The sequence below is a fragment of the Syngnathus scovelli genome, chromosome 8, assembly GCF_024217435.2.
Source record: "Syngnathus scovelli strain Florida chromosome 8, RoL_Ssco_1.2, whole genome shotgun sequence".
NCBI classification, from domain to species: Eukaryota; Metazoa; Chordata; class Actinopteri; order Syngnathiformes; family Syngnathidae; genus Syngnathus; species Syngnathus scovelli.
This window is the reverse complement of record NC_090854.1, coordinates 7231148-7245139: the sequence shown is the minus strand read 5'-3', so window position 1 is coordinate 7245139 and position 13992 is coordinate 7231148. Positions and strand designations below refer to the sequence as shown.

Here is a 13992-nt window from a genome sequence, read left to right as displayed (position 1 = left end):
CTACACGCCTTCCATTGAGGAAGCAGGGCCTGGAGACTCTGAGGCGGATTCTCCAATCTCTGGGGTCGAAGTCACTGAGGTAGTTAAAAAACTCCTCGGTGGCAAGGCCCCGGGGGTGGATGAGATCCGCCCGGAGTTCTTAAAGGCTCTGGATGTTGTGGGGCTGTCGTGGCTGACACGCCTCTACAACGTTGCGTGGACATCGGGGACAGTGCCTCTGGATTGGCAGACTGGGGTGGTGGTTCCCCTCTTTAAGAAGGGGGACCGGAGGGTGTGTTCCAATTACAGGGGAATCACACTCCTCAGCCTCCCTGGTAAGGTCTATTCAGGGGTGCTGGAGAGGAGGGTCCGTCGGGAGGTCGAACCTCGGATTCAGGAGGAGCAGTGTGGCTTTCGTCCTGGCCGTGGAACAATGGACCAGCTCTACACCCTCGGCAGGATCCTCGAGGGTGCATGGGAGTTCGCCCAACCAGTCCACATGTGTTTTGTGGACTTGGAGAAGGCGTTCGACCGTGTCCCTCGGGAGGTTCTGTGGAGGGTGCTTCGGGAGTACAGGGTGCCGAGCCAACTGATAAGGGCGGTTCGGTCCCTGTATCACCGACGCCAGAGTCTGGTTCGCATTTCCGGCAGTAAGTCGGATTCGTTCCCAGTGAGGGTTGGACTCCGCCAAGGCTGCCCTTTGTCACCGATTCTGTTCATAATTTTTATGGACAGAATTTCTAGGCGCAGCCGAGGCGTTGAGAGGGTCCGGTTTGGGGACCTCAGCATCGCGTCTCTGCTTTTTGCAGATGACTTGGTGCTGTTGGCTTCTTCAGCCCGTGGTCTCCAGCTCTCACTGGAACGGTTCGCAGCCGAGTGTGAAGCGGTCGGGATGAGGATCAGCACCTCCAAATCCGAGTCCATGGTCCTTGATCGGAAAAGGGTGGAATGCCCTCTCCGGATCGGGGATGAGATCCTGCCCCGAGTGGAGGAGTTCAAGTATCTTAGAGTCTTGTTCACGAGTGAGGGGAGGATGGAGCGTGAGATCGACAGGCGGATCGGTGTAGCGTCGGCAGTAATGCGGACCCTGTACCGGTCCGTTGTGGTGAAGAGAGAGCTGAGCCAAAAGGCAAAGCTCTCAATTTACCGGTCGATTTACGCCCCTACCCTCACCTATGGTCACGAGCTATGGGTCGTGACCGAAAGAACGAGATCTCGGATACAAGCGGCCGAAATGAGTTTTCTCCGCAGGATGTCCGGGCTCTCCCTTAGAGATAGGGTGAGAAGTTCGGTCATCCGGGAGAGACTCGGAGTAGAGTCGCTACTCCTCCACGTTGAGAGGAGCCAGATGAGGTGGCTCGGGCATCTTATCAGGATGCCTGCTGGACGCCTCCCTGGGGAGGGGTTCCGGGCATGTCCCACCGGTAGGAGACCCCGGGGACGACCCAGGACGCGCTGGAGAGACTATGTCTCTCAGCTGGCCTGGGAACGCCTTGGGATCCCCTGGGATGAGCTGGACGAAGTGGCTGGGGAGAGGGAAGTCTGGGAGTCCCTCCTAAAGCTGCTTCCCCCGCAACCCGACCCCGGATAAGCGGAAGAAGATGGATGGATGGATGGATGGATGGATGGATGGATGGATGGATGGGTTCCTATCAAAGTTAGAAAAAGGTTGCTATAAAGTAAAACTGTAATGTCATCATTAATTTCATTTATCAGCCAGTACTCTTAGTAATAACAATTTAGAAACAAACAAAGTAGAAACCCTGTCCCAGTTTGGCTTTAGCCACAGGCTCTTCGACTCACCCCTCAGATAAAAGAGCTCCCGGGAAGCCGGTTAAATAATTAAAGCTAAACTATGGTAGTGTTGTTGTTTTATTCATTTATTTTTTCTGAACCTAGACTTGCCACTTCTCATTTTGAGTGTATTTCAAGTTACTTGGGTAAACTCCAGGTGCAACATTTGAGCACTTACAATGTCTCATCCTTTGTGGTCACCAGCCTGACTAAATTTATTATCCCTCATTCATTCAGTTTGCACGAGTGTCCAACTCTAGTATGGTCCTGGTGGTTTTGAACTTCTATTTATAAAAGCCATTGTTCTCATTAGGACCTTAAAAAGACCAGAAAATGTTCTCTACCCATTCCCAGATTAGTGCCTTTCCTAATAATGTCCAATCAATGGACTCCAATTAAGATGTAGAAACGTACTAGGATGATCAGTGGAAACTTGATGCACCTGAAATAAATTTTCAGCTATATATCAGAATCAGAATCAATCTTTATTTGCCAAGTTTGAGCATGCCAAACAAGGAGTTTGACTCCGGTACATCTCGGCCTCTGTCCAACATTTAGGTAGCTAACAACATTCAGGACGGCATGTGCAAAAATTGACAATTATTGTCAAACATCCCCTGATCTTAAACTCCCAGGAGGGCAAGGAAAAACTCAAAACTCTTACTAGGTGTTAGAGATTCGCTCACTCCAACTTATTTTGCAAGAACCACACGGGAGACAAGTAAGTCCTTTTAGACACCTGCAGGTGGAGAGTCCATTCGTCGCTGTGCGTGCAGCGATGTTCGAATGGAGGTCTAAAACCCTCCCTCCTGCAAGGGCATATTTATTAAGAGAAACAGAGTGGGGGTAAGAGTAGACTGAATAGGAAGCCCTTGTGCTCTAGTCAAAACATATCAAGGGGTGTTTTACGACCTTGTGTAGGATGAGACAAGGTAGGTTATTTATTACCGGTTGCATTCCAACATAATCATACGATAAGGACAATCTGAAAAACCCTAACATCTCCCTCCTGGTTTTATCATATGATTATGCCACCCCAAACAACAAAGACAAGTAAAAAAAACATATATACATGTATAATGAAGAAAGAAGAATAGTAATAATAAAAAAAAAACCAATGATAGCAACATTTTCCAGTGAAGATGAGGTATTACCTTAATACCCCAGATCAAATTTATTGTGTAAGCGAAAAACCTGCTGGCCAGTTGTTATTAGCAGGAAAATTCTCACACGGTCCCTCTGCCTTAGGCGACCAGAATGCTATCAATAAAAACAAATAAAAAGAAAAACACAGAAACAGTACATCAGTGTATCCATTACTTGCGAAGCATATTTGATGGTCAAATCAACAAGTTTCCGTAAAACATGCTCAACAGAACAGCATCTATGCAATCAACGTCTCATTATCATTATCACATCTGTCACGTCTAAGAAGTTGTATATGTGCTCGTGTTTTCGTCAGCTGATGATGTTCTAGTCTGTAGGTGTGGTCTGTCACACACACTGGCGCACACACTTGTATCCAGTTGCCAGGCAGCATCGGACAACTCTTGTGACCACAAAACCACGATCCGTTCTGAACAGGCACGTGCACTCTTAGGATGCAGGTGAGGCAGTGCTTCCGAACTTCTGGACGAAGTAGGTCCCGTCCGATGGTGCAGCCATGTTGGTAGTAGAGCCCTTACACCTTGAAAACGGCTCTCTCATCCTGGCACACAGCGGCGATGTCCAAAGCTCCCATCCAGTCTCCTCCTGGAGAGCAGTCATCGTTAACGCTGACGTGGGTCACGTTACCTTGGATGTAACATGTGTAATTCACTCCAGCTGGTCTCTCTGTGTAGGCCTCTTGCGGTATTGTTCGTCCTTTAACAGTCACATTGAGATTTGCCCAGAATAGCTGATCACAGGCACCGTCCGCAAGTCCAGGGCGGTAAGGGTCGGCATCCTTGACTGTGACAGCACGGTGTTGATATCCAACTCTTGGATGCCGTGTCCCTGTAAAACAATGCTCTAGACTTTCTTGCTACGTTTCACACAATAATAATGATGAGTAAATCATCAGATACCTCTCGTGCATACACTCCAACAAACGTTAAGTAGATGTGAGATAACTTGCATGAAGTCTACTTAACCAAACATTGAGTAAATATGGGATAACTTAAAAAACTGTCCCGGTCAACAACAATTCGTAAATAGAAACTACAAGGTATAATAAAGAACTTCTCTTTAGCTAAACAAGGAACAAAGGTGTCCTGTTCATAACTAGTGAGGGCCTCTCACAGATAAGACAAGGAAGGGAGTATAAGAACTCCCTTAAACCTGGCAGATGTGTTGGCCTTGAGCGAAGGTATGAGACCTCTGGTTCAGGCCGGCCAGCGCTTCTACAAAACTAATTATCCTGACATTTCCCCACTGTTTATCACATATTTGCTCAAATTCACACATCACCGTAAACAACGCCTTACAGATGCAGGAATTTTGCCATCAACATCATCATGTTGCCTCTCAGACATTAGGTATATCTGAGCAATCTCGTCCTCCATGGGCGATATTACTGTAGTGACGAGACGAGTAAACAGAGCACGAAGACACGGTATGCAACATCCATACAAGGTGAGCACAGCAGCAATACTGCAACTGATGGTAAAATTGAGGACACAATGGCGTTATACTTCCCAAAAGCCGTCATCCACTTGTAGTGCTCTTTTATCCTCGTTTTGAGGGATCGCAGGCCTGCAATCCGTCAGGCTCCCATCAGGGGCGGTGTTGTTGGGGATGAAGGTGCAGCATTGTTCTCCAAACATTGCGCAGACGCTTCCTTTCTCAGACAACAACATATCATGAGCATTGTGGTTCTGGATCGACATTAGGGAAGGCGTGGCTAGCTGTTCATGCACTGCCTCGAGCCCCGCTTGTGTCCGTTTGCCCAATTTCTGCATGTTGTAATGGATGTAATTTATCCTGTCTACGTTCTTGTTCATCGTTCACCAGCAGCAAATGGAGGACTCCCATCCCGCTGCAATTTGGTCATTTAATTCTTATTAATCAGGAACTCCTCTAGGGACTCCAATTGCATCAATTTCGGTCAAATCATCGTCGCCTCTCAAATTTAAAGATATTTTGTTTTTTACCAGCTTTTCCCCCAGATCTTGGCATGTTGATGTATATACAATTTCGTTTGACTACATTCTCTGAAAGCAATGGCTTCTTTTTTTTTTTTTCTTTTTTTTTTTCTCTCAATTGATATCATATAGAATGCTCTGTCACACATTTCACAATCCAGTAGACGTGACAGATTTCACACAATCTTTGGTCAATGGCAATGGTACAACATAAATAATCGGTCGCAAATCCATACATATGACATTCAATTTTTTTTTCTGTCTTTGCAGCTTGTTTTGCCATAAGCAATCAATTGTTTCTTTTTTCAGTTACTCTTATAGTTAGTTACCTGAAACAAATTATCCACATTCATTCTAGATATTCATCCCATTCTTTAACATCTACAGAGGTTGTTGACAAAGTACACATATAAACATCATACTTTCATGGCAGTCCAGATCTGACACAGCAGATCATCCTGCAAAGGTCAAATTGATCTTTTAAATTGAAGGCATTCAGTGTTTTTGTTTGTGTTGAAACAAGCTCTACAAAAAAAAAAAAAAAATTGTTTTGTTTTGAAAATGTTTTGAATATGAATCAAATCCATATGTTGTATAAAGCTGACTGACCTGCCCCACTATCCCTCCTCTTGAGCCATGTGACACGCACCATGGCTCAATATTGCTGCCCATTTGCATATGTTCTTTGGTAGGATAGGTCTGTCTTCTGGTCATTTATAGATGCCATTCTCTAATCTTGCCCCTCTTTTCGTCCATAATTGAATTTCACTCTATGGACTTTGTCGCTGCACAGCTTTAAAAATGTTTCAGTGATCTAATCTGCTTCTTGTGCATATAAAATTTGAAGTGTCTTTTGCGCTGCAGCTTTGTGGAATCTGTCTTGTTACCTCTTGAGACCTTATCAGTCTTGTGTTTGTGTGTACTGCACACGTGCATATAGCTACTTTTCGTGGCAATTGGACTGTTTTGACAACTAGCTTAGCAAGTAAATGGATGGCCTCCCCGAATGGGGAGCGACTCAGCTAGCAAATGATTAGACATTTTCACTTTCTTGTAGTTTCTTTAGTTACTTTTCAATCGTTTTCTTATTGTTTATCACAAGAATCTTAGAAATTTGAATACGAATCAAAATGTTTTATTTTACTCAATCGTATGATTTAGAGAATCCATATGTAGTAAAGTGTTGTATTACTACATATGATTTCATCATCATTTAATTTGACTTTCTTTCCAAAATGCTTCTTAATTTCTCAGTTCACACATCTTCTACATGTGTTACTGGTTCTCCATTTTTTCTCTAGTTAATTATCAATCCAAAAGCTACGTTTGCTTTTTAGCATTCAACCTGCTCAAAATCACTCTTTCATCAAAGTCGCTCTACTAATTTTCTATAGTAGTCGCCAACGACTTCAACCATTCAACCTTTCATTCAGGCAATCATTCATCAATGCTCATCATATGCATCTCACACAGTCTCCAAAAAGGAGTCATAGTATCACATTGGTCCCAATTCATCCAAGCTCAGCACACAACATTCATACATCATTTTCACCTCAAGTTTCCTGGTAGAACAATCCACCAATTCAAAAAAAAATTAACTAAAACAAACAACTGTCAAATTAATCTGAATTTTTTCTTTGTTTTTAAATTTGAAGAACTCAATCTCTCAGATTTAGCTTGCATTTAGAATTTTGTATAATCTTATAACACAACCAATCAATTATTCCTATTAAATGTAGCATTGCAAAATCTTAAATTCACAATTTAGCTTCTTCCAATTCCTGAAAGCATGTTTTGTCGTTTTTTTTTTCTTCTTCGAATTTCTCATGTGGGCTCGACACTTAACATGCACTAGTGTGGATTAGTTTCTGTTCGCAAACAGGTAGGTCCCAGCACCAATGATTCGTCACAGGCTGGCCATTTCCTGTGGTCGATCATGAGCTGGTCCCTCCCATGCACACGAGGACAGCACATTCTAATTTTATTTATTTAACTTCTAGAAGCAAGTTGTATTTCTTTACCACTTAATTTGCATATTTCAACTTTAGTGTAACACAATTTGATCTCTAGTCATTTGTAATTGGGCCTACAAACAGCATTGTCATACTTGTATGGACAGGAGCTCTAACAATCTAAAAAGATTTTTGATACCCTGACAATGACATGTTTTGCTGACATATGGGAGAGGTTTCAGATCTTTTAAATTTCGATACATGATTTGCATAGGACCGGAAACTCCTCTTGCCCCTTGCTTGAGCCGCGGCTTGAGCTGCGGCCTTGCACCTGCTCACAGGGGCCTTATTGTCTCCTGGTCTGACAAACACTTGTGACCTCATCAGTTTTCATCCTTCCAGCTTTTGTCTCTTGAATTCATTCTCATCTCTTTGTGAAGATTTCAACCACACACTAGCACTTCTACCACTTCTTCCACATTTCAAATTTCTTTGTATTCCATACATATTCTTTCACTTCAGCATGTATTGCATACAATTAAGAAATCTACTCGCCATGAACTTCTCATTTCAAAGAAGAGCAGAGCAAGAGATTTACCGTTCTTATTTCCCATCTTAATTTTAGTAGTTTAAGGTTTTACAATTTTTTTTTCAATTTTTTTTTCTTTGAGGATCCTCAATGCAGGTTTAAATTGACCTTTCAACAAATTACTAGCCTGTATTAATGCCGTGGATCAATGCTAGAACTTGTCAAACGCACCTCTTTCAATAAGGTGCCCCCGGCTTCCCGGTAACGGGTTTGTCTTAGCCGGGTTCGGAGATTCGTCCGTAATCTAACCACCCGAGTTAAATTAACTCCACCGGAATCAATCTAATTTCTGTACGACGCCAATCCCTCTCAAGTCACCCGAAGCTCGAGCCAAGTAACTCAATTCGAGGCAAGACTTCGAAGTGACCGCATCGTATTGATGGCTCCCCGCTAATGTTTGAAGTTCTTATTATGTTACGGATATTTTTAGATGTCTTTGTTAAGACCTCAGGGATTCGTTTGTATAGCGCACCCTAGCACTAGTTTTGCCGAAGTAAATGTTGATATGGGTCCGTTCTACTTGGTCGCTCAAGCAGCGAGCCGACCAACTTGTTTATTCGAAAGAGAATCGAATTAATAAAAGTGTGACAATAATAGCATTTAAGGAGAAAATTAATGCACTTTACGTTATTAATTCTAACTTCTTATATGTAGATCTAGCACTTAACTGTCGGAGTGCTTCACCCCACTTGATTGCTTTAAAAAGAATAACAACTTTCTTAAAACGAATAAAAATGTCTTACTCTATTTAGATTTGCCCAGTAATTAATTTGGAAGGCAAGTCTATTTTTCGATCGTGTCCTGTTTAACTTTTGACGCGGCCCGACAAAATTAGGAGCTGGGCCGCGCCCGTCGGACAATCGAAATACTTCTATCCTTCACCAACTCTAATGATCTATTTTAACCATCGTCGTTATTTTATTTAGAGGAAGCAAATTTTCAAACTAATTCACTTTTAACGAAATTCACTCTTCCCTTAAATATCTACGAAAGTTATTTAATTCTCTAACATGTTCGGAGTTACTTTTTACGCGGCCCGTCAAAAGGGAAAACGGGCCTGCGCCCTTCAAATAATTAAATTACTTTCAGTTCTACACTAAACCAATAATCCGATTTAAACACTTCCGTTAATTTACTCAGACGAAGCAAACTTTCAAACGGATGGAAATTCACTCGTGTCTCAAATAACTACAAAAGTTATTCAATTCTCTAAAATTGTCTGATGTTACTTTTATTTATTACGGTCCTATGTTATACCATAATAACCCCCCGCACATTAATCAAATTGTCAAATCAACCCCGAACCATCGATTGCACATTCAGTACAAATCAGCGCACAACGAAGTAGATGAATATATACAACACATTTATTGAAGAAACATGAAATAGAATTACAAATCTTAATCACTCCAGAAACCGAACAATTTCACCCACTGATACCCGTGTTAATAAAATCATTCAATCCCAGAACAATTCGATTGCAAAACACAGTTCATGAAAGAGGGAAAAAGTAAATACCAGCTGCGTGCTATTTTTGGTGGAAGCAAAGTCGAGTGATCAATTCGATCTTACTTCTAAAATCCAAATTGGAGGAACAGGCTGGCCTCGAGGGGACCGGCGGCCCGATGACTATTCCCCACCCTCGCTAAAATACAGAAAAGTCGTTCCTCTCACCTAGTTTCTCCTGCAAAGTTGTCCAGTCCAATTCTTTGGAGTAAATTCAAGTTAATTTCAGACCAGCGATCCTGCGTCTCACACAAAGATCTCGGGACTTTGGAAAAAATTTTGAAACTCCCTCGGGCTTCTTCACGTATGAGCGCTCTTTGGGGGAAAAAGCCCCGTAGCTGACCCTGCAGGACTTTTTATAGACTTTTCTGTCCCCCCCCCCTTTCTTTCTTCTATACCCTCCCTGTAGGGTAAGACTGACCAGTTTTCCCACGCCCCTATAGAATAAAACTGGTCAGTTTTCCCACGCCTCCTATAGGGTATGATTGCCCAGTTTTCCCACGCTCGGACACCTGTTGCCTTCAGCAGCTGTTTCCGCCCTGACCACGCATTACTTTCCACCAAATGTACAGCTAGCCCCTGGTAAAACCTTTCACTTCCCCTTTTCTTCACTTCCTGTTTCATGAGAATAACTTTTTAAAGTTATGCTTCAATTAACTCTGAAATAAAAATCCAAACCTTTGATCTATTTCTTTAAACAATTTATGTCACGCCACTATTCTCATAGTGACGGGTCTCTTGATCGAATTGACTAACAATATTGCTTTAAGCTGTTACAGAATACATTTTTAGCCAAGCAAAGAAATCAAAAAGTAAAAATCACATTTGTGCCTCTCCAAGCAATTTGTCACGCCACTATTCTCATAGTGACGGGTCCCTTGATCGAATTGACTAACAATATTGCTTTAAGCTGTTACAGAATACATTTTTAGCCAAGCAAAGAAATCAAAAAGTAAAAATCGCATTTGTGCGTCCATGCGTGACTCACAATCCGACACCGTGTTCCTGTTTTATTTCTATTTTAACTTGCTTAGCTTATTTTGGCCCCTTTTTTGGGCTCATGTTTTGGTCTGGCGCCATCTTTTGGACAAATTTGGAATTTCAGCTCTGCCAATTTATTCCTGTGAACAATCCATATTTTACCATTTGCACCATCTCTTCCCCCCATGTTACATGACAAACTGCTATTTAGTCAATTTATCCTACCAGTCACACACTCAATCACACAAGTTATCCCTGCCTACGCGAAGTCCTCCTTTTAAAAAAAAAGGAGCTGCTTCATCCAGTGAGGGGACTCTACAACACCCCCCACCTTCCCTGGGAACTAAAGACAACAGTCCTTGTCCCCAGCCCTGCCAACGCGAAGTCCTCCTTTTAAAAAAAAGGAGCTGCTTCATCCAGTGAGGGGACTCTACAACACCCCCCACCTTCCCTGGGAACTAAAGACAACAGTCCTTGTCCCCAGCCCTGCCAACGCGAAGTTGTACTCTTTAGAACACTGGTCGTCAAATAATGATCCACGGAGGTACTAAGATTTTAAAACAGTTTGAGAACCACTGCTGTTATTGCGCAGTAATGACTCTGAGACTCTATGAGTGGTGTGAGTTTATCAGAGCGACAGCCTGGGGGAAGAAGCTGTGTCTGTGTCTGCTGGTTTTGGCGTACAGTGCTCTGTAACGCCGCCCGAAGGGGAGTAGTTCAAATAGACTGCGACCTGGGTGAGAAGGGTCTGTAGAGATGTTACTTGCACGTTTCCTGGTCCTGGACAGGTACAAGTCCTGGATAGATGGGAGGTTGGTCTCGATTATCTTTTCTGCAGTCCTGATTGTCCGTTACAGTCTGTGCTTGTCTTGTTTGGTGGCCGATCCAAACCAGATAGTGATGGAGGTGCAGAGGATAGACTGGATGACGGCAGTATAGAAGTTCTTCAGCAGCTCCTGAGGCAGGTTGAACTTCCTGAGCTGTCTCAGAAAATACAGCATCTGCTGGGCCATCTTCCAGACAGAGTATATGTGGCTGGTCCATTTCAGGTCCCGAGAGATTGTGGATCCCAGGAACTTGAAGGTTTCTGTGGAGAGAATAGTATTACTGTGGATAGTGAGGGGTGGAAATGGTTAAGGGTCACTCCTGAAGTCCACTGTCATCTCCACGGTCTTGAGCGGGTTCAGCTCCAGATGGTTTTGGCTGCACCAGTGGACCAGCCGCTCCACCTCCTGTCTGTACGCAGTCTCGTCACCACCCCGGATCAGTCCGATAAGAATGGTGTCGTCTGCATACTTCAGGAACTTCACAGAAGAGTCGCCCGAGGAGCAATCGCTAGTGTAGAGAGAGAAGAGCAGTGGGGAGAGGACGCACCCCTGGGGGGCGCCAGTATTGGTGTTCCGGATGTCGGATGTGATAGTCCCCAGACTCACATGCTGCCTCCTGTTGGTCAGGAAGCTGGTGATCCACTGACAGGTGGAGGCAGGCACCGCGAGCTGAATGAGCTTCTGGTGGAGGATGTCAGGAGCGATGGTAATCTTTGGATGAAAGTTTTGGGACGGGACTCGATAAGCAAGGCTGCTTCCACCCGTTCCGTTTTCGGCGAGTACGAAACGAACTCTAAGCTCTGTAAAGAAAGTGTGACTTTGTAGATGTCTGTGTACGAGCTGAAATAAACAAAAAAAAAAAAAAAATGAACGCCGAGCTGAAGTCCACAAACAGGATCCTGGCGTATGTCCCTGGGGTGTCCAGGTGGTGCAGGATGTAGTGCAGTCCCATGTTGACCGCATCGTCCACCGACCTGTTTATTCGGTAGGCAAACTGCAGGGGGTTGAGCAGGAGGCCCGTGATGACCTTCAGGTGGTTCATCACTAACCTCTCGAAGGATTTCATGACCACAGATGTCAGGGCGACAGGTCTATAGTCATTCAAACCTGTGATGGCGGGCTTCTTGGCCACCAGTACGATGATGGACTTCTTGAAGCACGAGGGCACCTCACACAGCTCCAGGGAAAGGTTGAAGATCCGTGCAAAGGTGGATGCCAGTTGTTCAGCACAGACTTTCAGGCAGGAGGGTGACACGCTATTGTCTCCGGAACATCTGACACACCTCCTCCTCTCGAATCTGAAGTGCGGGCGCGGCTTCTGTAAGAGAGAGAGAGAGTAGGTGATAACGATGATGGAGGTGTGGACAGGGGGGTTGTGGGGGGAGGTGTGTATTGTGTGTATGTCTATCGTGATGCAGGAGGTCCTGTTGTGTGAGTGGACCATTCAAACCTGCAGTAAAACCTGTTTAGCTGGTTTGCAAGCCTTGGGTTCTCCACACGACGGGGTTGGTTTCTTGTAGCCCGTGATGCTCTGTAGACCTTTCCACACTGTTGAGGTATCAGGATTGGCAGAGAGGTGTCTCTTCAGGCTCTCCCCATAACACCTCTTGGCTTTCCCGATCTCTCGGTTCAGTGTATTTCTGGTCTGCCTGAACCGGTCCCGGTCCCCATTTCTGTAGGCCTCCTCCTTGGCTTTGCGCAGCATCCTGAGGTTTGGTGTAAACCAAGGTTTGTCGTTGTTGTACGTGCAGAAGGTCTTAGTCTGCACACACAAGTCCTCACAAAAGCTGATGTATGATGAGACAGTATCGGTGAGTTCATGCAGGTCCGAAATTGCAGCTTCAAAAATCCCCCAATCGGTCCAGTCAAAGCAGACTTGGAGGTCCTGCTTTGACTCCACTGTCCACTTCCTCACAGTCCTCACCACAGGCTTAGAAGTTTTTAATTTCTGCCTATACGTATATTGTACAGTTATTAACTGTTGACCTCAAATGGGAAACTACTTTACAAAATAGTTAAATTCCAATGAATTGGGCTAATGAAGATATGAATTGCTCTGGTGTGAAATAAGCAGCAAGCCTGACCAAAATCATTATTCATTTACATTTTATTACAACCCTGATGAAATGGAACATACTTAAAATGAAAAACGCTATGAGTAAATGAATGGACCGTAGATGTGGATGGACTTAACGATTTATAACTGTTTGGACCCCAAAGTAGGGCCAATGTATCATGGAATGTAACAAACAGTTTTGTATGAAGTAATAAATGAAAACATCATCCATCGTATAAAGAACAAGTAAAGGAAAAGATAAGCCAAACAAAAGTGTTCCCGATGAGCAGGGGAAAAAAGGTAAAAATGCTGTCTAACGAACTGAAAGAATTAATCCAAAACTACAGCGCTTACAACAAGTAATCACCACGGCAAAAATGGGAACACAATGAAAAAAATAGTAAGTGGAGGGTTGTAGGCAAGACTTCAAAAACCAAATGGATCTCTATTGTTTTCAATTTCACTCTCATGTTCAGATGACAACCCCGTTCAGAGCCTGAAAATGCGAAGTCTCAGACTCAATTGATGCTTACAATCAAATACAATAATCTTAGGATCACTTGTGTCATTCTGTTAATTTTTTTAATAGCCTTGTTGCAGACCTAATATTAGGATGGGTTGACAAAAACATTCTTTCAAACAACGTTTTGGCATGATGAATTTTAAGATAAAAGGGATGTTGCACAAAATTGCTACAGGAAAACTGCTTCATTCCTTGCATTATCTGATAGACTCTCCAAAGAAGAAAGCCACGGGTTCTAATCACACAATCTCCCCCCTCCCTCCTGTCATTCAGTTATTTATCATCGCTGCTGGGTAACAAGTTTGACCATGGAGCTGAGAGCGCCATGCCTATACTCCTGAACCTTGTGCCCAACAGTGCCAAAATCATGGCCACATCTGGAATGGCTGCTATCCGCCTCATTCTTAGGGTGAGCTGTCACGACATGGGAAATACTGTGTTCATTCTCATATCGTATGTATTGCATGATTAAGTCATATCAGCAGGCACAGATCTCAAATAATTTTCCCGTCCTGGGAAAACCAAATTAAAAAGTCATTTGTCTGTTTTGATAAGAGTTTTAATTCTTTTGTCTTACAGCATACACACTACCCACGTCTTATCCCCATCATTACAAGTAACTGCACCTCCAAATCAGTTGCAGTCAGGCGGTAAGGTGACCTT

General features: G+C 43.7%; 1 protein-coding gene across 34 annotated transcripts in view; it reads left to right on the top strand.

Annotated features, from left to right (window-relative positions):
• The window catches only part of clasp1a (cytoplasmic linker associated protein 1a), a 122623-nt gene that overhangs the window by 40741 nt on the left and 67890 nt on the right, over positions 1 to 13992 (top strand). For all 34 annotated transcript variants that reach the window (XM_049728496.1, XM_049728484.1, XM_049728479.1 and 31 more), the window contains 2 exons: positions 13603 to 13738; positions 13909 to 13979. In XM_049728496.1, coding sequence (XP_049584453.1) covers positions 13603 to 13738; positions 13909 to 13979 — 207 coding nt within the window. The remainder of the gene's footprint in view (positions 1 to 13602; positions 13739 to 13908; positions 13980 to 13992) is intronic.